This window comes from Catharus ustulatus, chromosome 18 (assembly GCF_009819885.2).
Source record: "Catharus ustulatus isolate bCatUst1 chromosome 18, bCatUst1.pri.v2, whole genome shotgun sequence".
NCBI lineage: Eukaryota > Metazoa > Chordata > Aves > Passeriformes > Turdidae > Catharus > Catharus ustulatus.
Window position 1 is genome coordinate 8,550,039 of NC_046238.1, and position 27,819 is coordinate 8,577,857.

Consider the following 27,819-nt stretch of genomic DNA (forward strand, 5'->3'; position numbering starts at 1 on the left):
GCAGAATTACCCAGTACTTTGAAAACAGCAGCCTTTTTTGTGTGAGTCACCCCTTTCCTTCCAGCTGTTTGCCTTCCCCCACAGCAGCATTGCCAATGGGAGCTGAAGCTGGGGGACTCTTTGTATTGGAATTGGTGTGCATGAAATGAGTGATGTTGCAGGGCCTTTCTAAAGCTTTACATACTCACAGGCTCCTAATCCCAATGTGTCTTGTTCCAGGCTCTTCAGAAGTGTTTTTGCCCCCTGATCCTCCCTTTGATCCAGCTATGTCTGAAAAGGAAAACATTCTTTGTGCCCAGTTTCAGTATTTCTATTTACCTACCCTCCGGCACCATGGTTTATACAGCTGGTATCCTGAAAACTGCTATGAGAAATCTTCATTCCTCTGCAAAACGAGTAAGTGGTGTTCAGCTGAGTGTTATCGATGTTGTGTGTTTAAATGTGCATGTAATAAATATCTGGAAATTGTTGCATTTCCCTTTCTAATTTTTGCCCAGTGAATTAGAGAAAAAACAAAGGGTGGAGTTATAATTCTGCTTGATTTTGAAAATAAGAGCATCATAATGTATGACTGTCACACAGTATAGAGTTTTACTAAAAAATCATTAGGCCTCAGTGTCAATCCCAAAATAAACTTGGGAAAAAGACTTGTTTGGTTTTTTTTTTCTAATACCTTATTAGTAAACTTTGCTCTTAAGTTATTAATTTCACATTGAAATCAGGAAACACTTATTTCTGGTTTATTTAGAGTATAGGAAATTCTACTAAATTCTTTCCAGTGAATTAGACGTGGAAGGGAAAGACAGGTGGAGATCATGGACTTAAAGTGGGTTAAAAAACAAGGCTTTTGTTCTGTATCTTGCATACCTGTACTCCAAAAGCCTTGATACCAACAGAGGTTTTTGCAACATTATCAGGTGATCTTAACCCTTACCTGATCTAGATGGTGCTTCTTAACAAGGTGAAAAGTTGTTTAACTTGAGGACTGTAAAGAGTGCAAGTGATTGCCAGGGAAGTTGTGCAGCCTCTGTCCTGAGAGGTTTTTAAAATCCTCAGGTTAGATAAAATCCTGAGCAACTCATTGAGATGTCATGGCTGACCCTGCTTTGATCAGGGATTGAAGTGGAGGGGCCAGGCCATCCTCCCTGAGCAGTTGTTCCAGCTGCCAGGTCCCAGCACTGTTTTCTCTATCTGCTGTTGGCATGTGCTTTAGGTCACTGGGCTAAAGGTGGCTAAGCTTCCCCTGCTGGGCAGGGATCAGGATGCTGCTAGGACAGTGGACGTACTACTGCCTGACTCCCTTTTTAAGTCCTGGCCTGTTTAAAAGGCCTTCAGATTTGGTCTAGAAAACAGCAGGAAAGAGGAAGGGAGCTGCAGCAGGCTGTGGCAGTAAATGTTGAGCTTCTCAGACCATTTGCTTTCCTCTGTCTTGGAGAGGATGCTTGGAAGTGTGTCAGTTCCATTAAATAGGTAAAACTCATCTTGTCAATGAGCTGAAAATAGTCTCTGTGTCCCTGGAGACCATCCATTATCTTTCCCACTCCCTGGAGATCCCTTTTCGAAGTTCTTTAATGTGAAAACTGCTATTGCAGGCACCTGCCATCTTTGCTTACCTGAGTCATGTATCACATATGTCTTGAATTAAACCCCCTAGAAAGCTTAATAAAATGAAATCTGCCCTTGCTTGCATCTTTCACCAGTACTAACCATTGCTCCTGGTTCCCAGGTTTGACAGAGGACCAACAAACTTACCATGTGAAGGAGAATGTGGACTCGTGGCACGCTCGAGGGAGAGGAGGAGAGACCACCCGCTTCCACACGGTCAACGTGGCACAGCCCGTGCGCTTCAGCAGTAAGTTGCAGACTGGGAAATCTGGGCAATCTTTCTGCTAATTAATTGCAAATTTAGGCTATTTTAAAGTGAAGAGTACAGTAATTTCATGAATACAAGCCGCACCATTTTGACTAAGTTTTTGATCCCAAACCGGAAATGCGGCTTATACTCAGGAGCGGCTAATATGTGAATAATTTTCTGACATTTACAACCTCAGAAGTGCCAGCCAGGCTTCCGAGCCAAGCAGCTGCCATTAGAAGCCGGGAAAGTGTTACTCTGTTGCGCCGTGGGTGGAGCCTGACTCCCTGCAGGCAGCACGGGGGGCGGGGAGAGAGGCGGGAGAACTCTCTCCTTCCCTCCTCTGCTGCAGCCCCGGGGAGCGACAGGGGGGCCCCGCGCCACCATCGCCGCGGCCCGGGGGGAACGCGGGTGCCCCGTGCCGCCACCGCCGCAGCTCGGGCAGGAGGCAGGGTGCTCTGTCCCCGCCTGTCTCTGCCACCGCGGGAGCAGGGAGGGCTGCGTCCCTGCCTGCCACCACAGAGCAACGCTGGGCCAGGTCGAGCGAACCCAGAGGTGGCGACTGGCCCGGAGCAGCCCCACTGAGCTGGACCACCTGGCCTCGTCGGCAGCCCCGTGCGGGCCGAGCCTGCACAGCCCGAGCCGAGCCAGTAAACCCCGCCCTGCCGCGGTTCTGTTACTAATTGGCAGCTTTGTTGCACGCGGGTCCTCGCTGCGAACGACAGAGCGGCTTATACTCAGGTGCGGCTTATTTATGGACAAAGAACGAAATATTTGCCAACACCCGGTGATGCAGCTTATACTCAGTGTGGCTTGTATTCGTGAAATTACTGTAATATTCTTTTCTCTTTCATAGCTATTTGATCAAACTTTGAGATGCAGTGCTGTTTCAGGTGTTTGTGCATTTCTTTTGTATATGTCCTGCATGGTTTATGTAGCAGACCAGGACATGCAAAGAAGACCGTGTCCCTGTTTTTTGTGAAACCAGAGTTGCAATTTTCTGTTACAACTCAGTTACAGAAAACAGAATAAAGAGGCTTGAGAACAGAAATGTGACTTGCAATGAGCAGAGGACAGTTTTTGAATTTTAAGTTTCTTAGGTAATGCAAAACGAGGAGTGCAGATGCAGGTGCTAAAATCATATTTCACATTTATTTTGAATGTCATCCTGTCCTGTCCTGTGATTCTCTGTTAGTCACCCATCATGTCCAAGAATGTCAGTCAAAAACCTATGGGCCTGTTTTGTCCAGAAATGCCTCAAGGCTTTTGTTTGAGGTTCCCTCAGTTGAGCTAATCGGGAGAAGGCACAGACAGCAGTTCACAGCGTCACTTCTTAATTCCTAAAGATCTGCTTTACATGATGTTTTTTCCAAAGGAGCCAAGAATTTCCCTGGAACTCCTATTGTGTTGAATGATTGACTCTGGGAGCAGGATTATATGAATACTATTGAGACTGTAATAGTAGGTTGAAAACCTCACAGCAAGTTGGATGTATTGCTAATCACCTGATAGGAAGACACAGTTACTAAATTGGCCACCTCCAGGGTTTTTGTGCTGCTTGTTTTCGCTTGGATTGATCAAATGTGTTTATTTTATAAAGATGTGAAGAGAAATGTGTTTCACAGTAGATTAAACCACAGTGGTTTAATTAAAGATTTTGAAGGCTTGTGACAGTGTGATGGAATTTTAGTAGGAGCTTAATCATTTTGTCAACATGTTAAAAAAAAAATCGCCATTTATCAGAAACTATGGTAAAGTAATTCTTCAGGGATGTGTAATGTGTGCACCTCCTCCTGTGGAGGTGAAGTGTACACACTGTTATTTGTAGATGTCCCAGTGATCATTGATTAGGATGTGTTATCTTAAAGATCCTAATTTGGGGGGAATGGTTTCCCTTCTATTCTTCATGTTTCCTAGGAAAGTGCCCAACAGGATGGCACTACTATGAGGGCACAGCCAGCTGTTACAGGGTGTATTTAAATGGGAAGAACTATTGGGATGCTGTGCAGACATGTCAGCAGGTGAACGGATCCCTTGCCACCTTCACTGCCGACCAGGAGCTGAGATTCATCGTAGCACAGGAGTGGGACTTGGAAGAAAAAACATTTGTGAGGTGGGACCTGCATAGGTGAGTAAGGAGAGAAGGACAAAGATCCCATGTTACAGAGGATGATTTCTTTGTAGTGTAGTGTACTACACAGAAATGATGGTGGTTCAGTTTGTGTAGAGAATCTGGTGGTAAAATTTACATCAGGTGGATAAACCAATACGAACGTGTTGGCTGGCTGTTTGGCATTGCCCCATGTGCAATTTGTTTTAATTAATATTAACAGATTATTCAATTCAGCAGAGTCTCTTTTTCAGCAGAGTCATCATCAGGTTGTCTTAGCAATGTCCAGGTGTCCTTGAACTTCATCAGGGAAGGTGGATTTAACAATGCTGCTACAATACCTTGTAAAAAAATAATAATTTAAATTTTTCAACAAGATTTTGATTTCCCAGAAGTACAGTAATTTCACTATTATAAGCTCCACCTGATTATAAGCCGCACATTTGTTCGCAGCGAGGATCCGCGTGCAACTTTCACAAAGTTGCCAATTAGTAACAGAATCGCGGGGTTTACTGGCTCGACCCCGCTCGGGGCTGTGTAGACTCGGATTGGCTCAGGGCTGCTGCGGGATTGCACTTCCAGGTTGGCAAATTTCATAACTTCATCCATATATTGGCTGCTCCTCAGTGTAAACCGCACTTCCGGGTTGGGATCAAAATTTTAATCGAAAGCTTGTGGCTTATAATCCTTAAATTACTCTACCCTTAGCTCTAACAAAGAATGAATTTAAGGAGATGGAGATGAAGTAAAGAGAATAAAAAGGCATTTTGTTTTGCAACTAACATGTTTGTGTGTGTTGAGATATTTCATTCTGTTAGATCACCACAAACAATTCCTTCTCTTTTTGCATGTTTTTTGTGACTCCTGGGCAGCCATGACAGATCAACAGGAGTTGATCTGAGTAAAGGTGTATTTCTGTCTCTGGAGAGTTAAATGGTTTGATCCAGAGCAGTCTGACCTAAGTTGTTTATGTTCAGAAATACTTGACTTCTGGATGCTGCTGTGTGATTTTTGAGATACTGGAGTGCTGCCATGGCAACAGAATAAGGTGCTGCTTATGAGTAGAAATAGTCAGTTATAATTTGTAGCCCTAGAAAACTACTAAGTGTTTTATCAAGTATTTTTCTCTGTTCCTCAGCTGTAGTCTCTCTGTACTGCCAATGTATGAGCCAGAAAGCAAAGGAAGGAAGGCGTCAGAATATTTTTAAAAATTATCTTTTTCATATGAAGACGTTAGAAGGTTCCATGTAATGTAGTTTGTTACTGTGCTTTTGGCCTGTAATTTTAGAATGTAACTTAATTTGTTTTGCAGGTTCTGGGTGGGATATCAGTATGTGATCACCAATCGAAATCACTCTCTGGAAGGTCACTGGGAAGTGGCTTATAAAGGTAGGTCTCAAATGACTGCTTAGTTCAGTGCCCAGGAAAACTGTATTAAAGCATGAATATGATTTGGAAGAACAACATGACTTCTTTCACTGGTAATGTTCAAATAGTACAGGTGAAGTGCTTTGCTTTACAGGGTAGAAGTGGAAGAGTTTAATACTCAATGTGCATCTTATTTTAAAGTTTAACAAGTTTTATGGGTTTTCATGCTGGCATGGAAAGAACATGTGTCATTTTATTTGGGTTTCCCCCTTGATGAAGATGAGAGAAAGGAAACGGCTCTGTAATTTCTAATTCTTTGTGGTGAATGTTTGGATGAACTGCTGATTGCTGGTTCTAGTATTTACACACTAGTGTAGCATGTTAGGAGGTTTTAGCTTTTTGAAAATTGGTAGAATTTTATGTACTAAAACAGCACACTTGAGTTTTGCAGAATTTACACTGATTTTTTCTTTTTAAAGAATTTCAGGTAGTTTACTTAAACCGTGTCAGAATTTGCATAATCCCTGAAATATGTCTCATTTTATCTGAAAAACTGAACATTAATTTGATGGGCATCACGGTCTAAACTGTTTCAGTTGCAAAACAAGTAGCTAGCTCCCTCTGCTGAAAATGCAAAGTTGTATTTCTGCACCTTTTATTTTTATCTCTTTCAGTTTAGAGATTAACTGACAGTATGAGCTCTTACATATACAGTTGCCTAATTCATGTACTGGTTTAGGTAATAGAAAATTTATAACAAAGGTCTAGTTTTTAAGCATCAGCATTGTGGATTGCAGTGTAGCATTTGGAAACGAATCTGGAGAGTTTGTTTCTGATGTACAGTTTTCAGTATTCATGGGATATCTAGAAGGAAAACCTTCCTTTAGGTACAGACACATAATTCTGATCAGAATTTTCAAACAGTTGGGTCTTGAAAAATACTTCTTTTGACACATGAATACAAAGATTCTCCTTAAAAGGATCTTTCTTTGCTCTTTGGAAAGCTGCCTGCACTGCCATCTGCTGACAGAGTGGTCACAACAGGGAGGCATGAATTACAGGAAAATCATCATAACTTGAACATTAGTTTTATTTAATTTGATGGATTATATGAATTTAAACCTTCTTAGTACCACATAATCCTATGTTTTCAAGCTTTATATTTAAGAAAGAGATGCCTCTACAAAATAAAGTACATAGTAACATTCAGTGGTTTGTGAAAAACTTTTCTTAGGCTTGTATTGAGGCAGACTCTGAATTCTTAATACCTGTTTGAAAAAAAATGATTTAGGGTTCTATGGCTTGAAAATTGTGATTTATTATTGGGACATGTGGAATACAAGAATTCCAGAAAATGCTGTCAACACCTTTTGCAGTGTTTGGAGCCCATCAGGATGCTGTTTCATGAGTTGGAAGGACCAAACTGTGGATGCCCTAGTGCATCCCCAAGCATGGAACAGCTCTGCAGGGGCTGCACGGGTGGATGCACATCTTTGGAAGCACTGTTGGGTGTGTGGAGTGCCAGGCACAAGATTGCTGTGTGGGTTCTTGCTCCACTGAGAGCAACTGTGTCCAAACTCAGCGTTGGTTTGAGGAGGTGTATAACTATTGTCAGGCAAACCCCATGGGGCTCTGTGAAGCAGCACTCGAGGAGATGTTGGAGTATCACTTCTGGTTCAGAGTGGCAGAATTACCCAGGACTTTGAAAACAGCAGCCTTTTTTGTGTGAGTCACCCCTTCCCTTCCAGCTGTTTGCCTTACCCCAGAGCAGTGTTGCCAATGGGAGCTGAAGCTGGGGGACTCTTTGTATTGGAATTGGTGTGCATGAAATGAGTGATGTTACAGGGCCTTTCTAAAGCTTTACATACCCACAGGCTGCTAATCCCAATGTGTCTTGTTCCAGGCTCTTCAGAAGTGTTTTTACCCCCTGATCCTACCTTTGATTCAGCTACATCTGAAAAGGAAAACATTCTTTGTGCCCAACTCCAGTGTTTCCGTTCACCTAACCTCCGGCACAACGGTTTACACAGCTGGTATGCTGAAAACTGCTATGAGAAATCTTCATTCCTCTGCAAAAGGAGTAAGTGGTGTTCAGTTGAGTGTTAACGATGTTGTGTTTTTAAATGTGCATTTAATAAGTATCTGGAAATTGTTTCATTTCCCTGTCTAATTTTTGCCTGTGAACTAGGAAAAAAAAAAAGGGGTGGAGTTATATTTCTGCTTGATTTTGAAAATAAGAGCATCATAATGTGTGTCTATCACACAGTACAGACTTTTACTATAAAATCATTAGGCCTCAGTGTCAACCCCAAAATAAAGTTGGGCCAAAAAGTTTGTGGGTTTTTTTTTTTAATACCTTATTAGTAAACATTGCTCTTAAGTTATTAATTTTACATTGAAATCAGGAAACACTTATTTCTGGTTTATTTAGAGTATAGCAAATTCTACTAAATTATTTCCAGTGAATTAGACGTAGAGGGGAAAGACAAGTGGAGATCATGGACTTAAAAGTGGGTTAAAAAACAAGGCTTTTGTTCAGTATCTTGCATACCTGTACTCCAAAAGCCATGATACCAACAGAGGTATTTGCAACATTATCAGGTAATCTTAAACCTTTCCTGATCTAGAATGGTGCTTCTTCTCAAGCAGAAAAGTTGTTTAACTTGAGGGCGGCAAAGAGTGCAAGTGACTGCCAGGGAAGTTGTGCAGCCTCTGTCCTGAGAGGTTTTTGAAATCCTCAGGTTAGATAAAATCCTGAGAAACCCATTGGGATGTCATGGCTGATCCTGCTTTGATCAGGGATTGAAGTGGAAGGGCCAGGCCATCCTCCCTGAGCAGTTGTTCCAGCTGCCAGGTCCCAGCACTGTTTTCTCTATCTGCTGTTGGCACGTGCTTCAGGTCACTGGGCTAAAGGTGGCTGAACTTCCCCTGCTGGGCCAGGATCAGGATGCTGCTAGGACAGTGGACGTACTACTGCCTGACTCCCTTTTTAAGTCCTGGCCTGTTTAAAAGGCCTTCAGATTTGGTCTAGAAAAGATCCAGCTTTTGCTAATAGCAGGAAAGAGGAAGGGAGCTGCAGCAGGCTGTGGCAGTAAATGTTGAGCTTCTCAGACCAGTTGCTTTCCTCTGTCTTGGAGAGGATGCTTGGAAGTGTGTCAGTTCCATTAAACAGGTAAAACTCACCTTGTCAATGAGCTGAAAATAGTCTCTGTGTCCCTAGAGACTTTCCATTATCTTTCCCACTCTCTGGAGATCCCTTTTCAAAGTTCTTTAATGTGAAAGCTGCTATTGCAGGCACCTGCCATCTTTGCTTACCTGAGTCATGTATCACATATGTCTTGAATTAAACCCTCTAGAAAGCTTAATAAAATGAAATCTGCCATTGCTTGCATCTTTCACCAGTACTAACTATTGCTCCTGGTCCCCAGGTTTGACAGAGGACCAACAAACTTACCATGTGAAGGAGAATGTGGACTCGTGGCATGCTCGAGGGAGAAGAGGAGAGACCACCCGCTTCCACACGGTCAACGTGGCACAACCCGTGCGCTTCAGCAGTAAGTTGCAGACTGGGAAATCTGGGCCATCTTTCTGCTAATTAATTTTCAAATTTAGACTATTTTAAAATGAAGAGTAATATTCTTTTCTCTTTCATAGCTTTTTGACCAAACTTTGACATGCAGTGCTATTTCAGGTGTTTGTGCATTTCTTTTGTATATGTCCTGCATGGTTTATGTAGCAGACCAGGACATGCAAAGAAGGCCATGTCCCTGTTAATCCTCTTTTTGTGAAACCAGAGTTGCAATTTTCTGTTACAACTCATCGCAATTACAGAAAACAGAATAAAGAGGCTTGAGAACAGAGCTGTGACTTGCAATGAACCGAGCAAGAGTTTTTGAATTTTAAGTTTCTTAGGTAATGCAAAACGAGGAGTGCAGATGCAGGTGCTAAAATCATATTTCATATTTATTTTGAATGTCATCCTGTCCTGTCCTGTGATTCTCTGTTAGTCACCCATCATGTCCAAGAATGTCAGTCAAAAAACCCATGGGCCTGTTTTGTCCAGAAATGCCTCAAGGCTTTTGTTTGAGATTCCCTCAGTTGAGCTAATCGGGAGAAGGCAGAGACAGCAGTTCACAGCATCACTTCTTAATTCCTAAAGATCTGCTTTACATGATGTTTTTTCCAAAGGAGCCAAGAATTTCCCTGGAACTCCTATTGTGTTGAATGATTGGCTCTGGGAGCAGGATTATATGAATACTATTGAGACTGTAATAGTAGGTTGAAAACCTCACAGCAAGTTGGATGTATTGCTAATCACCTGATAGGAAGACACAGTTACTAAATTGGCCACCTCCAGGGTTTTTGTGCTGCTTGTTTTCGCTTGGATTGATCAAATGTATTTGTTTTATAGAGATGTGCAGAGAAATGTGTTTCACAGTAGATTAAACCACAGTGGTTTAATTAAAGATTTTGAAGGCTGTGACAGTGTGATGGAATTTTAGTAGGCGCTTAATCTTTTTAAAAACATTTTAAAAAATCGACATTTATCGGAAACTATGGTAAAGTAATTCTTCAGGGATGTGTAATGTGTGCGCCTCCTCCTGTGGAGGTGAAGTGTACACACTGTTATTTGTAGATGTCCCAGTGATTATTGATTAGGTTGTGTTATCTTAAAGATCCTAATTTGGGGGGAATGGTTTCCCTTCTATTCTTCATGTTTCCTAGGAAAGTGCCCAACAGGATGGCACTACTATGAGGGCACAGCCAGCTGTTACAGGGTGTATTTAAATGGGGAGAACTACTGGGATGCTGTGCAGACATGTCAGCAGGTGAATGGATCCCTTGCCACCTTCACTGCCGACCAGGAGCTGAGATTCATCGTAGCACAGGAGTGGGACTTGGAAGAAAAAACATTTGTGAGGAAGGACCAGAGTAGGTGAGTAGGAGGAGAAGGACAAAGATCTCATGTTCTAGAGGATGATTTCTGTGTAGCAGAAATGCTGGTGGTTCAGTTTGTCTAGAAAATTTGGTGGTAAAATTTACATCAGATGGATAAGGCAGTATGAACTTGTTGGTTGGCTGTTTGACAGTGCCCCATGTGCAGTTTGTTTTAATTAATATTAACAGATTATTCAATTCAGCAGAGTCTCTTTTCCAGCAGAGTCATCTTCAGGTTGTCTTAGCAATGTCCAGGTATTCTTGAACTTCCTCAGGAAAGGTGGATTTAACAATAACTGCTACTGCACTTGCTTGTATAAAAATAATCATTTTAAGTTTTCAACAGGATTTTGGTTTCCATGGAGTACCCTTAGGTCTAACAAAGTGTAACTTTAAGGAGATGGAAATGAAGTAAAGAAAATAAAAAGTCATTTTGAGTTGCAACCACCGTCTTTGGGTGGCTTTAGATATTTCATTCTGTTAGTTCCCGACAATTCCTTCTTTTCTTGCATGTTTTTTGTGCCTCCTGGTCTTCCATGCCAGATCACCAGGAATGTCTGTGTAAAGGTGTATTTCTGTCTCTGGAGGGTGAGAGTAATTTCACGACCATAAGGCGCACCGGATTATAAGGCGCATCTACGGGAGTCGGCAAAATTCGCAACTTTGTACATTGCATAAGGCGCACCGGACTATGAGGCGCACTTTTTTTTTGCCGCGAAGATCTGTGCTGTGGGTAGCAAAGTAACTAATTAGTAACGGAATCCCAAGATCGTGGAGTTTACTGTCAGGTGCTCAATTTGCAAACAGTTTTCACAGATTAGCGTAGCCCTTAAAGGCAGCCCCAAGTGCCCTCCCCATGCGCGGGCCGCGGCACACCCGCCTGCCCCTGGTGCCGGGTGGCTGCGGTGGCTTGGGGCCACTTTGGCGCGGCCGCGGTGGGCACTTTGGGGTTGGCTCGGATGGCTGCGGCTTCTGCGGCAGCCCGCTCCCTCCCTCCCTGTGCCGCCCTTGCGCTCTGTGCAGCTCTGGGAACCCCTTGCCCCTCTGGCACTCCCAGTGCTCCATGCCGCGCTGGGAGCCCCATATCCCCCCGGGCACTTTCCCTCGTGCCGGAACAGCCCAGATGCCGGAGGGTTCGACCCGTGCCAGTGCTGCCCCAATGCCACCGGGCTCGCTCCAGTCCGGTGCTGCCCCGATGTCGCCACCGGGCGGGCTCTGCTAGGCTCGGGGCTGTTGCGGGCTCGCCCTTTCATGTTGACAAATTTCCAAACTTTATGCGTATATATGGCACACTGGACTGTAAGGCGCACTTCTGTGTTCGGACCAAAATTTTTGTGAAAAGGGTGTACCTTATAGTAGTGAAATTACTGTAAATGGTTTGATCCAGAGCAGTATGACCTAAGTTTTTTATGTTCAGAAATACTTGACTTCTGGATGCTGCTGTGTGATTTTTGAGATACTGGAGTGCTGCCATGACAACAGAATAAGGTGCTGCTTATGAGTAGAAATAGTCAGTTACAATTTTAGACCTAGAAAACTACTAAGTGTTTTATCAAGTATTTTTCTCTGTTCTTCAGCTGTAGTCTCTCTCTCTATTGCCAATGTATGAGCCAGAAAGCGAAGGAAAAAAGGCATCTGAATATTTTGAAAATTATCTTTTTCATATGAAGACGTTAGAAGGTTCCATGTAATGTAGTTTGTTACTGTGCTTTTGGCCTGTAATTTTAGAATGTAACTTAATTTGTTTTGCAGGTTCTGGGTGGGATATCAGTATGTGATCACCAATCGAAATCACTCTCTGGAAGGTCACTGGGAAGTGGCTTATAAAGGTAGGTCTCAAATGACTGCTTAGTTCAGTGCCCATGAAAACTGTATTAAAGCATGAATATGATTTGAAAGAACAACATGACTTCTTTCACTGGTAGTGTTCAAATAGTACAGGTGAAGTGCTTTGCTTTACAGGGTAGAAGTGGAAGAGTTTAATACTCATTATGCATCTTATTTTAAACTTTAACAAGTTTTATGGGTTTTCATGCTGGCATGGAAAGAACATGTGTCGTTTTATTTGGGTTTCCCCCTTGATGAAGATGAGAGAAAGGAAACGACTCTGTAATTTCTAATTCTTTGTGGTGAATGTTTGGATGAACTGCTGATTGCTGGTTCTAGTATTTGCACACTAGTGTAGCACGTTGGGAGGCTTTAGCTTTTTAAAAATTGGTAGAATTTTATGTACTAAAACAGCACACTTGAGTTTTGCAGAATTTACACTGATTTTTTTCTTTTTAAAGAATTTCAGGTGGTTTACTTAAACCATGTCAGAATTTGTGTAATCCCTGAAATATGTCTCATTTTATCTGAAACACTGAACATTAATTTGATGGGCATCACTGGCTAAACCGTTTCAATAGCAAAGCAAGCATTTCCCTCTGCTGAAAATGCAAAGTTGTGTTTCTGCACCTTTTATGTTTAGGCAGTTTAGTTTAGAGATTAAGTGACAGTATGAGCTCTTACATAGACAGTTGCCTAATTCATGTACTGGTTTAGGTAATAGAAAATTTATAACAAAGGTCTAGTTTTTAAGCATCAGCACTGTGGATTCCTGTGTAGCATTTGGAAATGAATCTGGAGAGTGCTTTTCTGATGTACAGTTTTCAGTATCCATGGAATATATATCTAGAAGGAAAACCTTCCTTTAGGTACAGACACATAATTCTGATCAGAATTTTCAAACAGTTGGGTCTTGAAAAATACTTCTTTTGATACATGAATACAAAGATTCTCCTTAAAAGGACCTTTCTTTGCTCTTTGGAAAGCTGCCTGCACTGCCATCTGCTGACAGAGTGGTCACAACAGGGAGGCATGAGTTACAGGAAAATCATCATAACTTGATCATTAGTTTTATTAAATTTGATGGATTATATGAATTTAAACCTTCTCAGTACCGCATAATCCTATGTTTTCAAGCTTCATATTAAAGAAATGGCTCTACAAAATAAAGTACTGGAATTTCACCAGTATAAGGAGCAGCGGATTATAAGGCGCACCTCTGGGAGTCGGCAAATCTCTGTACTTTGTCCGTATATAAAGTGCACTGGAGTATAAGGTGCACTTTTTTTTTTTTTTTTTTGCCCCGAGGATCTGTGTGCAACAAAGTAATGAATTAGTAACAATCACACCAGCTGTGCTGTCTTGGGTTACAATACAGGATATGATCAATGCATCTATTGTATCTCTGTTGTGACCAGGTGGGGCCGTGATCCTTATCTCCGTGGGGGATACTCTGCTAATGGGCCGTTCACTGAAACCAGTAGGGCATTATTATTTATCTTTACACTCCCCATCCTTCCTCCAGGGAGTTATCTTCTGCTAATGGCCCACTGAGTCCCGCTGTGTGACTGATAAAATTAGTTCATCCCATTGAGAGTTACTGCAGACTGAGGGGAGACCCAGGCCTTTCCTACCTAGATAAAAACTGAAATTCTGGGACACCAAATTCCCCTCTTTTCCTTGGACTCCAGAGGAAAACCGGACTTTTCCATATCATCGCTGGACCTTCGGAGGGAGGCTGCACCCTTCTACAAGACCACTGCTTCAACTGAGCCTCATCTGTCACTGCAGGAGGACTGTAGCCACCATTTAAGGGGACTGTTACCAACACCCTGACTGACAGGTGGCACCCTGACGTGGTGTCAAGTTGTACTCTGACTTTGTGCCTTAGTTTGGATGACAGGTGTCTGCTAAGAAAGGCAGGAGCCTCTCTTTGAAATGGAGAATGTAAACCCCCTCCCTCCAAATTATTATAATTTTGAAGTCAAGGGGCTCTCATGTAAAGATATGGGAATTAGGAGTAACAGTTCTTTACTAAGGAAATTAAAATGGAAATACCCTACTACAAAGAAACAAACTCCAAACCCTGACAAAGTCAGAGTACAACCTGACATCCGTCAGGCAGGGTGTTGGTAGCAGTTTGATTAAATAGTGTCTGCAGTGTTCTGCAGTGACAGATGTGGTTTAGTTGAAGCAGTGGTCTTGTAGAAGGTGCAGTTTCTTTCCAGAGGTCCAGTGGTGATGTAGAGAAATCTTTTTTTTTTTTTTAGAGTCCAGTAGATAAAGGGCTACTGTCTGTCCTAGAATTTCAGTTTTTATCTAGGCAAGAAAGGCTTGGCTCTCCCCCCTGGCTGGAGCAACTTCCAATGGGATGCAGTAATTTTATCAGTCACACAGTGGGACTCAATGGGCCATTAGCAGAAGATAACTCCCTGGAGGAGGGATGGGTTGTGAAAAGATAAAGAACAATGCCCCACCTGGTTTCAATGGATGGTCCATTAGCAGAATATCTCTCACAGAGATAAGGATCACTGCCCCACCTGGTCACAACAGATAGTGATAGAATAGATACTTTGATCACATCCTGTATTGTAACCCAAGACGCTTTGTCAGTGTTTGGGGTTTGTTTCTTTGTAGCGACTCGCAGCTCACACTTCCGGGTTGGCAAATTTCCGAACTTTGTCCATATATAAGGCACTCCAGACTATAAGGCGCACTTCCGGGTTCGGACCAAAATTTTAATCAAAAGGGTATGCCTTATAGTTGTGAAATTACTGCACATAGTAACATTCAGTGGTTTGTGAAAAACTTTTCTTAGGCTTGTATTGAGGCAGACTCTGAATTCCTAATACTTGTTTGAAAAAAGTGATTTAGGGTTCTATGGCTTGAAAATTTTAATTTATTGTTGGGACATGTGGAATATAAGAACTCCAGAAAATGCTCTCAACACCTTTTGCAGTGTTTGGAGCCCATCAGGATGCTGTTTCATGAGTTGGAAGGACCAAACTGTGGATGCCCTAGTGCATCCCCAACCATGGAACAGCTCTGCAGGGGCTGTACGGGTGGATGCACATCTTTGGAAGCACTGCTGGGTGTGTGGAGTGCCAGGCACAAGATTGCTGTGTGGGCTCTTGCTCCACTGAGAGCAACTGTGTCCAAACTCAGCGTTGGTTTGAGGAGGTGTATAACTATTGTCAGGCAAACCCCATGGGGCTCTGTGAAGCAGCACTCGAGGAGATGTTGGAGTATCACTTCTGGTTCAGAGTAGCAGAATTACCCAGTACTTTGAAAACAGCAACCTTTTTTGTGTGAGTCACCCCTTCCCTTCCAGCTGTTTGCCTTCCCCCAGAGCAGTGTTGCCAATGGGAGCTGAAGCTGGGGGACTCTTTGTATTGGAGTTGGTGTGCATGAAATGAGTGATGTTACAGAGCCTCTCTAACGCTTTACATACCCACAGGCTGCTAATCCCAATGTGTCTTGTTCCAGGCTCTTCAGAAGTGTTTTTACCCCCTGATCCTACCTTTGATTCAGCTATATCTGAAAAGGAAAACATTCTTTGTGCCCAACTCCAGTGTTTCCGTTCACCTGCCCTCCGGCACGATGGTTTCCACAGCTGGTATGCTGAAAACTGCTATGAGAAATCTTCATTCCTCTGCAAAAGGAGTAAGTGGTGTTCAGTTGAGTGTTAACGATGTTGCATGTTTAAATGTGCATATAATAAGTATCTGGAAATTGTTTCATTTCCCTTTCTAATTTTTGCCCAGTGAGCTAGGGAAAAAAAAAAGGGTGGAGTTATATTTCTTCTTGATTTTGAAAATAAGAGCATCATAATGTGTGTCTATCACACAGTATGGAGTTTTACTATAAAATCATTAGACCTCAGTATCAACCCCAAAATAAACTTGGGGAAAAAAAGTTGTTTGTTTGATTTATTTATTTTTTAATACCGTATTAGTAAAGAATGCTCTTAAGTTATTAATTTCACATTGAAATCAGGAAACACTTATTTCTGGTTTATTTAGAGTATAGCAAATTCTACTAAATTCTTTCCAATAAATTAGACGTAGAAGTGAAAGACAAGTGGAGATCATGGACTTAAAAGTGGGATGTAAAAAGAAAAGGCTTTTGTTCAGTATCTTGCATACCTGTACTCCAAAAACCTTGATACCAACAGAGGTATTTGCAACATTATCAGGTAATCTTAAACCTTTCCTGATCTAGATGGTGCTTCTTTACAAGGAGAAAAGTTGTTTAACCTGTGGGCTGTAAAGAGTGCAAGTGACTGCCAGGGAAGTTGTGCAGCCTCTGTCCTGAGAGGTTTTTAAAATCCTCAGGTTAGATAAAATCCTGAGCAAGTCATTGAGATGTCATGGCTGATCCTGCTTTGATCAGAGATTGAAGTGGAGGGGCCAGGCCATCCTCCCTGAGCAGTTGTTCCAGCTGCCAGGTCCCAGCACTGTTTTCTCTATCTGCTGTTGGCACGTGCCTTAGGTCACTGGGCTAAAGGTGGCTAAGCTTCCCCTGCTGGGCAGGGATCAGGATGCTGCTAGGACAGTGGACGTACTACTGCCTGACTCCCTTTTTTTTCCAAAGTTCTTTAATGTGAAGGCTTGGATTTCTGGTGGTGGTCTGCTTATGTTTACAATGTGCCTTTCTGTTCTAGGCCAGACTTGTGTTGATATCAAAGACAACATTGTTGATGAAGGCTACTATTTCACCCCCAAAGGGAATGATCCCTGTTTGAGCTGCACGTGTCACAACGGTGAGGCTGAGATGTGCGTGGCTGCTCTGTGTGAACGGCCCCAGGGCTGTCAGCAGTACCGCAAGGACCCCAAGGAGTGCTGCAAATTTACCTGTCTAGACCCAGGTGAGACTCTATTGCTACGGTTTTGTCTGTAAAAAATAGCTCAGTGCCCAATTTGGGTATCTTTGGGTATAGCTTTGTTTGAAACAACACATCCTTGAAGTGTCTCTACATTTCCTGTGGTGAAAGGTCTCAAACCGAGGGAAAGGAAACACTTCAGCCTGTGGCTGATAATAATGAGTTATCCCTGATGGTACTTAGAAAGGAGAAGCAGGAATTTGTTTTCAATTTGGAGAGGGACAGTACTGTGGGTTTTTAGCAGAGCATCTGCTGCATTTCCTTTGTCATATTTAGTTGTCATGAAAACAAAACACTTTCTTCTTGAGCACTAATTAAGCATCTTTTTCTGGTCATGAGCATATTTATGTGTGTGGTAGGGATCATGTGGGAAGCAGAGTTTTAAAATTATATACAGTTTCAATAATAATCAGGTCCTACAACCTTGGTTATTGGATTTGGCATATCAGTGTAGGTTTTTGGTTTGGATTGATGAAGTCAATAAAGTTGATTTTGAACAGTTTGTCAGTCACTGTTTTGGGTGCAGATTTTGGGGAGTTCGTTTTTCTGTACAGAAACGAAATGTATGTTACGTGGAGTTTACTGTGAGGAGCAGATTGTTTGTGGAATTACCTTCTGTGCAGATGCTCAGTTACTGATTGGTCTCTGTCCTGCACAACCTGCTCTATCTGATGCTGCTTGAACAGGGGTTGGAGTAGGTGATCTCAGGATGTTGCCTTTAAGCTCAACCATTGTGTCATACTGGGCTTTTTGGTATTTTAGAAGAACCCCATCTTATCGTGCCTTAAGTAACTATTGTTCTGAACTCCTGTGGAAAACATACGTCAATTCTTCCCATCAGAGGCTTCTATTTCAATCAGTTACAAATAAAGGGGTGCTTATTGGCTTCCAAATTTGCAATGTTATTGGTCCTAGCTAGAGAAATTAATCAGTAAAGATCACTGGCTCTCCTTGTGTCACATTTGTTTGGAGGGTTAAGCTTAATAGATGTTTTCAGCTAGTGTGGCATGTCTGTCAGTGAAAGAGTGGGGAAAAAGCAGGAGTCTCTCTCCTACTCTTATCAGCTGAGTTAAGACTTAGGCTTCACTTTTTTTATCTGCAGGAACAGTGTCAGCAAAGCATCATCCAGCAGACAGGATAAGATGACCTGGGATAACCTCATGTCATGTTCTTTAATCCTTATTGCTGTGGGTCTTAACTATTTCATGAATACTCATTTGAAGAGTTTATTTTACCACAGCCTTTCTCATCCTTAAGCTCTTCTTCTGTATTGATGCTAAATGAGACTGTTTCATTTTACTCTTGCTTGAAGTGTTCTGGTGGATTTTTCAGTAACTTAGTTTTTTAGAGAGGAATTATCAAGCAGTCATCCAACTTCTTTTTTCTTGAAGTTACTTCAGCTAGTCATAAACACTGAGAATTTTAAATTAAACATTTCAGTTTTCCTTCTGGGTGGTTACAAATGATTATTCCAAAATTAATGTATTACTTTCTTTAATCAACGTGTATTTATCTTTGTCCAGTTCTTTCATGTGTCTTCCCTAAGCTCTGTTGCAAAGGAAAGAAAACAGTTTACAAATCAACAGTAAGTAAGTTAATCACCCAAGGAGAGACCTGAGGGAAATAAATGCTGCTGTTGGGTTGGCAGGTAATCAACTCTTGCATAGTGAGTGGGTGAGCAATGGTGACAAATATTACTGAAGGACTTGGTAGTAGGGGGATTTTTCAGTGGTAGGAGTAAGTTGAGCAATCACAGCTATACTCACTTGAAAGATGCTTCTCCTCATTTAGCCAAAGATACATAGCAGAGGAATATTTTGAAACCAAGGTAGTCTGTCTGTTGCTGCTCCATGTCGCGGTAGAAAATAATTTTTCTGTTGTGGCTCTTGTTTAGACAGACCTGCATCTGTGAAAAGGTAGTAGAAGAAATAGAATACTTGGAAAGAACTGATGTGCTGAAGCTTTTCTAGTGACTGAACTGATGCAGTTACAGGGCACTACTATACTGAGGGTAAAAACAAGTTTTCTGAAATAATTAGTTTTGTATTTATGTGGGCTTCAGGTGTCTTTGGTGGTCTCAATCCCACCCTAGAGTCCTTGCCCACTTCCTGCTACTCATTCTTGCACCTGCATTGTACTGTGATGTGGTTCTTTCTCACAGGAAAGTGCTGCCCTATCTCCACCTGCCCCCCCTTCTCCCATCAAATCTTGTTCTTTCTCATGGCATGTTAATACCAATAGTCCTTGGTTATTAACAACAATTCTCATCTGTTGTTACTAGCAATCCTTGGTTGGCTCTACAGCCAGCTGGTTGTTGGTGTTTGAGACTTGCACATGAGCCCCTTATCTGGGACCTGAGGGATCAAAAGGATCTCACTTTGCACTCCTGTTTATAGGCTTGTAAGAGAATGGGCTCTACTTGTAGTAATTTTCCATCCTGACTACGGTTTACAGTAACTTTATTTGAAGGTGCAATAACAAAAATACCACTCCAAGTAGATTGTTATTCAGGCAAGAAAAATAATTTTCCAAGGCTTTTCATTTAAAAACAGGTGTTCATTAGACACCTGTTAGTTCCTGGGAACAGACAGTGTTTCTGTTGAGCTCAAGAGGACTTAGTACAAGTGCAGCTCATCAAGGCTGAGGTCTAATGAGCATTTCTCAGATGATAGTGCAGCTTGCAGAGCAGGGATCCGTCACCAGAATCCATCTCACAACTAAAGTCAGCTTCTGTGGACCTCTGCACCTCTGTGTATTTTACTAAAGGCACTTCAATGTTACTGACAGCCCAGAATATTCTGCAGTGATCATGGAGTTGGCATTGCCATAAGGTGGAGGAGGAGCAGGGGCAGGTCTGTGGTGCTCAGGAGGCTGTGCTGGTTGGAGGTGTGTGACTGCAGCAGTTGAAGCTCTGTCAGGGAGAGTTGCTAAAAGGTTTGACAGCAGCCAGGCTTTTGTGCTGCACAGCCGGATCTGAGAGGGTGTCATGTTCGAGCTTTATGCGTAGTGCACTATTAAATGAATTTCTTCTTGCCAAGAAGGTGTCACATAATAAATGCCAGCCTGTTAGCCATGTACTGGAACGAGAGAAATTAGGTGGATTTTTCTGTTACTAGCATGTGTATCAAACTAATACTTAAAATTTTTGTGAAACTTCTAGCCTTCTGTTATAAGGAATCTTTGATAAAACTTCAGTTAGGGAAAGGAAAAGTATGGAGGGAGCTCTTGCAACTGGAGTGGGTTTGGAAAAGGAGACATGGCCAGGATCTGGCTGGTTCCTCTGGGAAGTGGCCCTGCAGTGACTGGGAAGAGGGGCCATCCCTGCTAATGATTGTGTTCTGCAGCAGCAGGTGACCACGTTGTGAAGCCACCTCATTTGTTTCCTCACCCACCCCTAATCAGGTGTGTTTCTCATAGAGAACTCTTTAATGGGAAGTTGGTGCAAAGAACACAGTACATCATCCTTTAGGTCGTTTTTCTTTGTGTAGAGTACCTGTATGTGCGTGTGCTGCTTAGGCATAACCAAGTGTGATTAGCTGAATTGTGAAAAATTCATCCGTCTTGTGGCTGGTGCTGGGAGTACAGTGGTAATTTGTTCTCAACAGCTTCTCAGTGTGAATCTGGTTAGCAATGGGATAGAACTCTGCAAGTTCTGAACTCCTGGGTCTGTTCTTGTTCTGCCACTTGCTTTTGGTATGACTCTAGGATAAGGTTTAATTCCCATTCACCTTAATCTCTTCAGTTCCTGAGTGATGATTTCCATGTTCCTATCACATAGTGATGCTAACCAATGTACTGGTGTCATGTGTCATTTAGATAGCCACATCTGGGTCACAATGACAATATTGAGAGATTATTTTTTTAGTGGAAATGGAAGGGTTAGGGCGTTCAGAAGTTTATGTAGTGTATAGATGTGCCAATTCTCAAGCCTTTTCCTCTTTAGTATAATACCATCAGCCATGAAAGGGAAACAAGTGGATGTGCAAAATGCCGTAACCTTTCTTTTTTCTAGTTTTCGGAGGCTCTAAGCCTTCAGCGTTTTGCCCCTTTTGCTGAGAAAAATTTTCTTAGAAACTCTCAGATCTTCTTGCAGTAAAAAGATAAATCACCTGATGATTCATGATTGTCTTATATGTTTGAAATATGGCGAAGTGTTAAACCAGGCTAATGAATCTCCACTCTACGTTTATCTCTCTGTTACTGACAGAAAAACATCAAGAAAAATGATTCCTGAACAAAAATAACAGACTGTTTTTATCTGTTTTATGTAACAGATGGCAACAGCCTGTTTGACTCAATGGCCGGCGGAATGCGCCTGATCGTGAGCTGCATCTCCTCCTTCCTCATCCTCTCTCTGCTGCTCTTCATGGTGCACCGGCTGCGCCAGAGGCGGAGAGAGCGCATCGAGTCCTTGATTGGAGCAAACTGTGAGTATCAGCTCTCACCTGTTCTTGTTATTGACACACTGGTGTGTGTAAAGGGGAGAAAAGTCATTGTCTTGCTTGGCTGGGCCTGTGTCTTGGGGGGGCTCTTCCAACTCAAGCTTTTGTAGTGGGTAGTGGAAAAATATTTTTTGTATGTGGTCTGCAAATCTGAAAAATCTTCTGTGTGAACAGTAGTCTGTAGTTGAAGAGGTTAGAATCAAATTTAGATGTGATGCAGGACAAACAGACTTGGGAGCAGGTGGGCCTGGGTATTGTGTAATTGCAGCAAGTTGACTTGTATGGGTTATGTAGACTTTTCTAGGTCTTCAGGAGACATGAGTTCCTGGGGCGTGAAAAGTGGAAAAAAGTGTTGAGATGTGACTTAAACTGAAGAAGACAGCACGAGATAAAGTCACTTACTCCTTTTCCTTCTCTTGAAATAGTGCACCATTTCAACTTGGGCCGCAGGATGCCTGGTTTTGATTATGGTCCCGATGGTTTTGGAACTGGCCTTACTCCACTGCATCTGTCAGACGATGGGGAAGGTGGAGCATTTCATTTTCACGATCCCCCTCCACCCTATACTGCTTACAAGTATCCAGATATTCAACATCCTGATGACCCACCTCCTCCTTATGAGGCGTCTGTCAATCCAGACAGCATCCTTTGTTCCACTCCAGGTACGTAGGCAATAATTTCTCTTTTTCCCCAGTTTTTCATTTTGGCATTTTTTTAAGCTATAATCGTGTGTTTTAGCAATTGTGATGGAAAAAGACGTTTTACAAAAAAGTCTCAAATTTCTGTAATGGAAAAGTCTTCTGTTAAAATGTATCATTAAGCTTGTTTTTTCTCAAAGGTTCTTTGAATCATCCAAATTAGCAGTGGAATCCAATCTGTAAGCAGTCTGCCTCTTAAACCTTACCTGTTTTTGAGCTTTACATTGGATGGATTAGCTGGTTACCTTTTCTCTACCATGCTGATACCATTTTTGGCCTTTTGAAGATAGGACCATAGAGTTTGGTATTAAGAAGTAGAATAAATGTCAAGTACAAGAGATTTTGGATAAAATGTATCCAGCCTCTTCTCTCCTCCCTGCTTCCCCCACCCACACCCCCCAAAAATTGACCAAAAATACCACTTTCTAATGATTCACCCAGTGCTCTTCAGTTTTGCAGCTGTGATATTCACATACTGTAGAAATCATTCCAATTTGGGATTTCATAGCAGCATATTTCACAAGATAAGTGAGCCTGATTAGTGCAAGCATCTTATTTATATGTCAAAGTTTTATTTTTATTACACAATTTTCCTCTTTTGCAGTCTCATCTTGTTGTGCATTAGCGCAAAACCAGGAAAAACTCAGAGCTTCCAGAAATACAGACCGTAAACTTGTTTGGGAACGTGAAATGATAAACTTCACGTTCTGATTCTGCTTGTTGTTTTGTCCTTTGCAGATGGAGTGCTCTCTCAGGCTGTGCAAAGCAGTCCTCCATCACTAGGAAACTGTGATGCATCCCCACAGCTTACAGAAGGATCGCTTCCTCCCTCGGTTGGTCCTTCTCCAGTGGAGCTGGAAGATTCTGCTGACAGCAGCACCTTTCTTGTCCCTCCTGACACACCCATAAATGAAAACACCCCAGCAGAAACTTTGACAGGCAGTCGCCACAGCCACTGTTCCCTCAACACCATTGTATAAAGGAGAGAAACGCCCAGCACTGCTCAGAGTTTTAGCAACTGTTTGCACAGACAAACACTAACCCGTGACTTGAACTTCAGAAGGAATCTCCACTTTGTTTTTCGAACACTGCTTTTATGTTCTAGGTTAGGATCGTGCCTCTCTTTTTTTGGCTGTCCTTACTCATTCACTAATCAGTTTGTCCTGTAAATATGGATTGTACAACTGCTCTCTTTTTCCATTGCCTATGGAAAGGAGAGCAGAGAATTCCTTTGACTTCTGAGGAGGTAAGAAGTATGGGTATTTGGGTTGTTTTTTTTTCTTAACCTGAGAGGAATCAAAATCTACATCAGAAAAAAGCTGCTTGGATTTGGCTGGATACCACTGGGCCCAGGAAACAGACAATGGAAAAGAAGGGTGGGGGCAATCACTGTTGAAGCAGAGAAGATGGAACTGCAGGGGAGGGAGATGGGGGCCTGTTTTTTGAAGTGGGACATGTGCCATCAAGAGTTACACTGTGCAAGACACTTGGGGTTTTGATCTGCCTTGATCTGAGCACCAGAGGAACTGGAGAAGGAATGGTCTGCGCAATGTGTGTCCAGTGGGTGCTGAGAAAACCGAGATTTGCGATTCCAATTATTTGTTGTCAGTAGCTGCAAAACCTCATATTGTTGGATAAACTTCTGGCCCATGAAGAAAACTGGGTGTGTATGATATCCCTTTGGTAGAACCCTCACGTGTGTTAGGGAAGAGATGGGGAGCAATTAACTTTGATGCAGCCTGAGTTCACTGTATGAAGCCCCTGTTCCTTCTAACCCCATAAGGAAGATTGAGGTATTTTCTTTCTAGTTTAACTTTTTTACAGTAAACGGTTGCACAAAACTGGCCTGGATAAAAGACCACTGTTCTTGCTTTTCTTATTGCATGCTATATTTAGCATGTGTGTTCCTTCCCCTTCATTTCACTTCTTTGCAGTTCTACAAATACCACTTAAAAATGGTGATCATGTACTATAGGTGATGTTTAATTCTAATTGGATACCTGTTCGTTATCTCAGTCCCATGAATAGCCAACCCTGTTCTAGAGATTTCCCCTGTGCCTCCCAAACCATTTATCCAGGTCTCATGAGGGGTTATAATGAGGTTAGTGTACTTAAATCAATAAAGCAGTTTGCTTCAGTCTGATATGTCATCTTAAATTTCCCCCTCGTATTGAACTCTTTAAGCTAAGTTAATTTACAGATAGCAAAGATTCATTCAATCCCTCATGAAGCCCAATGTCAAGCACTGTTGGTTTTGATAATGAGTACAAAATAATCTTTACAGGCAATTTTAAATTTAAGTTTGGATTTCAGTGTACAAATAATTTACCCTTTTCTCCCATCCTCCCATTGCCTCTGCTTCTCCTTGATTTATTGTAACAGTCAGCAGATGAGATGAATTTTAAGGAATTCGTAAAGAATGCCTTGTGTGAGTGGTCTCCTGTTACCTTATGAAGGGTACAAGCCTAGAGGGACAGGAAGAAAACACTGCATGGGGGTGTGTATGTGATCTATTTTTCTAGTAATGATGAGAAGTCATAGTTGTATGACAAATCCTAACCCACTGTTGTGGTTTCCCAGTGCAGCTGACTCTTTCCCCATGGAATATGCTGCTACTTTCTATTCCCTATCTTGCCTATAGGCTTATACTGTACTTGGGGATTGGTCTTGACAATTCAACTCGTTTTGCACAGAAAGCTGTGAGTTTGGTTATTGAGGTCATGCCTGGTGTGTGGACATGCAGACACTTGCAAACAGCCCTGACTCCAGCGGAGAGCGTGAATCACAGTTGTGGGGAGTGCTGCTGGCACACGAGTGGGAGGCAGCACGGGTGGGAAGCCTCTCTGCCTGGAGCTCTTCCACCACCCCATCCTGCTCTCTGCTGTGCCTGGCTCCAGCAGCAGTGCTACCAAATGAGAGGAGCAGTTCTCCACCCTGTGGGATCCTCTGACCGAGTCCTCCTCCGAGTTCCAAGTCCTGGTCTAATGAAGTGGATAGATAGCAGTAGTCAGAACCATGCATACAAATTATTGAGCATTTCTGAAGTATGAAAATAAAGCGGGTTTTGTGCGTTTTTGAGCACATTCATACGTTTTATACATTGTATGTACTGATTTTTCTTTAGTTTTATAGGTACGAATGTGTGTGTGCGTGTGTGTGTTTCTGGCTGGTGATGATATATATATATATACACACACATATATATATATATCTATACATACTGTAGAGAGTAACCTTTGTGCTGCATCGAGCTAGGTGAAGCTAAGCACTGAGATAGAAATTAAGCTCTAGGGTTAATACTTCTCTCGAGCTGGCTACACTCTCTTGTAGGACAGGCTGTGATAGTGTACACTTAAATAGGATGCAAAGTCTATGCTACTGCAATCTGTTCCTGAAAAATACTTTGTTAGCGGTGCAAAATAGAAAATTTCCAATTTCTTTTGAAGCCAGATGGAAATTCTTTGTAGTATCCTAGCGCAATAACAAAAGGCCTTTTGGCTTGGTTCAGTCTCTGAAGCTGTATTTTGTGGCTGAGGTGAACAGATACCTTACCTCACACTTCTCCTAACACTGCGGGAATCTGTTCAATGTTTTTGTATTTTACTTTTGGTTCTGTGGTGAATTTTATTTGCAAATAAGCTCTGTTACAACTGGCAACTTCATTGTGGCTCCTGGTTGTAGCTATTCCAAATGGAGGCTTCTTTGTAAAAGCCTCACTGTGATATTTTCCCCATTGCTTCTGAGCCTTTCCCATTTGTATATTGGCAGGAGGCTGCTATTTTCTCTGTTTTCCCCTGTCCTTCTTTATCTTAGCTGTAAACAAGGGAAATTCTGCCTTGAATGAAGCAGCTCACCAAGTACAGCTCATTTACCTCTCGGTGAGCTTCTAATTTGGCAATAAAATTGTCTTTTTTTTTCCCTTTTAATGTAGCTTTTTCACATTGAATACTTTCTCTTGGAGTAAAAGCCTTTGTTGAAAAAATGTCCCAGCTACTCAGACTGCAGGACCAAGTGGGGAAGAGTTAAGTTTTCCTGACAACAGTGGACTCCTCAGCACTTGCCCTTGGCAAGGTGACTGGTGGGCAGTTTGTCCCGAGTGCCGATGACAGAGAGTTGGTGCTTGCCCAAGGAAAACCTCTGTGCTTTGATTGCCATTAGATTGACGAGATCTTTGGAGTTCCTTTCTGCATTGATTTTTTTTCCCCACTGCCATTCACATCTCTGGATGGTTTTTTGTAACAACTGGTGCATCCTAAATGTCCCTGCAGCCCCAGCAGGGAGATGGCATTGCCACATGGTTTCCAGCAGCATGTGTGAGCCCAGGTGTGTTTTTCTCAGGCTGCCCTTGACTGCAGTTGTTGTCAAGTCCCAGCGCTTGGTTCCATGCCGGGCTGGTCTTGTCCACTGTGGCCTTGGACAGAGCTGCTCCTCAGCTTCCCCATCCTGTGGTGCCATATTGAAGTCTCTACTGTTCCCTGAGAGCAGCCCCAGACACTCTGGTCTGTCAGGGATGCCCATCCAGAATCTCACAGCAGCCTCTGGCTCTGTACTGGGTGAGTTGAGAGTTAAAATGTTACAGGGGTTCTGTTGTGCAGGATCAGCACCATCATTTGGGTGTGCAAGGAGCTTGTCTGTGTAATGTTCAGTCCTGTTTAGTTTGAGCCTCAGACTGTTCCTTTAGCCATGCACAGCAGGACACTGATCTAGATGAAAAATTAAGTAGGTGGATATATTTTTCTGAAGGCTGAATCTTACAGTTAGTAGCTGCTCTGCCTCCACAGGTGCCATGGGGTGATGGCTTGTTTCAGTACTGGGGAGAAAATTTTTTGTGACCTGTGATTATTACCATTCTTTTCCCATCTCATGTTAAATAAATTTGAACTTGGTATTTCAAGGTGTTTTTATCTTTCAGATGTGACTTGTCAGTGTCAAAACACTGATGTTTTAATGTTGCCTCATACAAACCATGATGTGCATCTCCTTTTTTCGGTTGCGTCTTTTTTCTCCCTAGCTAAGGAAACATGTAATATGTAGAAATTTCTTTTAAATTTCCCTTGCAAGTTGGGAGCTGGACTGTAAAATTAGAGCAGTTGAGTGTAGAGGAGCTGAATCAAAGTTCATGTTTGCTTCTCATGTTCCCTAGTCCCAAGTGAAATAGGTGTTGCCTTGGAATAGACACTTTCAGTGATGAAGATGCGCTTCCCCCTAACAACAGTCAGCATTGCCTGCCTGCTACGGTACCGCATAGCTTTAATTTTCTAGTGTGTGCCCCTCAAGTGTTGAGTGGGTCAGGGTTGATGCCAGCAGAGGTGGCTGTGCTGCACCGTCCCTGTGTGTTGGGCTGAGGGTGCCTGGGAGGCTGTGAGAGAATGAGACACTGCTTTTTACCTTCCTCTGGAAAATCGTTTTAGCCAGCGCTGCACTTGCAGGCTTCTCCTGTGTAGTTGGTTTGTGACTGGACTTAACTGTGGCAGTGTATAAAAGATTTTGATATTCTGTGAAATACCATGTAGAATTTAAATTTGATACTATAATAATTGAGTCCCTGTGACACTGGTTTTTGTTTTAACTTCTTTGGGGTTGGCACTAATCTCTCTTTTTTTTTTTTTTTTTTTTTTTTCCAAGATGCTGTGAGAAACATTTCATCCAAATGCCAAATAAATTGTGTTCTGTAAGAGAAATGTGTTCCAATGTCTCCTGAT

The 27,819-nt window shown here is 42.3% G+C and overlaps 1 protein-coding gene across 4 annotated transcripts in view; it reads left to right on the forward strand.

The window, feature by feature from the left end:
- The window catches only part of DGCR2 (DiGeorge syndrome critical region gene 2), a 68,559-nt gene extending 40,765 nt beyond the window's left edge, over positions 1 to 27,794 (forward strand). For 2 of the 4 annotated variants that reach the window (XM_033075708.2, XM_033075709.2), the window contains 13 exons: positions 220 to 396; positions 1,727 to 1,852; positions 3,770 to 3,980; positions 5,275 to 5,351; positions 7,234 to 7,410; positions 8,759 to 8,884; positions 10,056 to 10,266; positions 12,021 to 12,097; positions 15,582 to 15,758; positions 16,759 to 16,962; positions 21,252 to 21,404; positions 21,845 to 22,081; positions 22,856 to 27,794. In XM_033075708.2, the coding sequence (XP_032931599.1) occupies positions 220 to 396; positions 1,727 to 1,852; positions 3,770 to 3,980; positions 5,275 to 5,351; positions 7,234 to 7,410; positions 8,759 to 8,884; positions 10,056 to 10,266; positions 12,021 to 12,097; positions 15,582 to 15,758; positions 16,759 to 16,962; positions 21,252 to 21,404; positions 21,845 to 22,081; positions 22,856 to 23,097 (2,195 nt within the window). In that variant the 3' untranslated portion in view covers positions 23,098 to 27,794. The remainder of the gene's footprint in view (positions 1 to 219; positions 397 to 1,726; positions 1,853 to 3,769; positions 3,981 to 5,274; positions 5,352 to 7,233; positions 7,411 to 8,758; positions 8,885 to 10,055; positions 10,267 to 12,020; positions 12,098 to 15,581; positions 15,759 to 16,758; positions 16,963 to 21,251; positions 21,405 to 21,844; positions 22,082 to 22,855) is intronic. The other 2 variants (XM_033075710.2, XM_042779829.1) reach the window with 1 other exon arrangement.
- Positions 27,795 to 27,819: the final 25 nt, after the last annotated feature.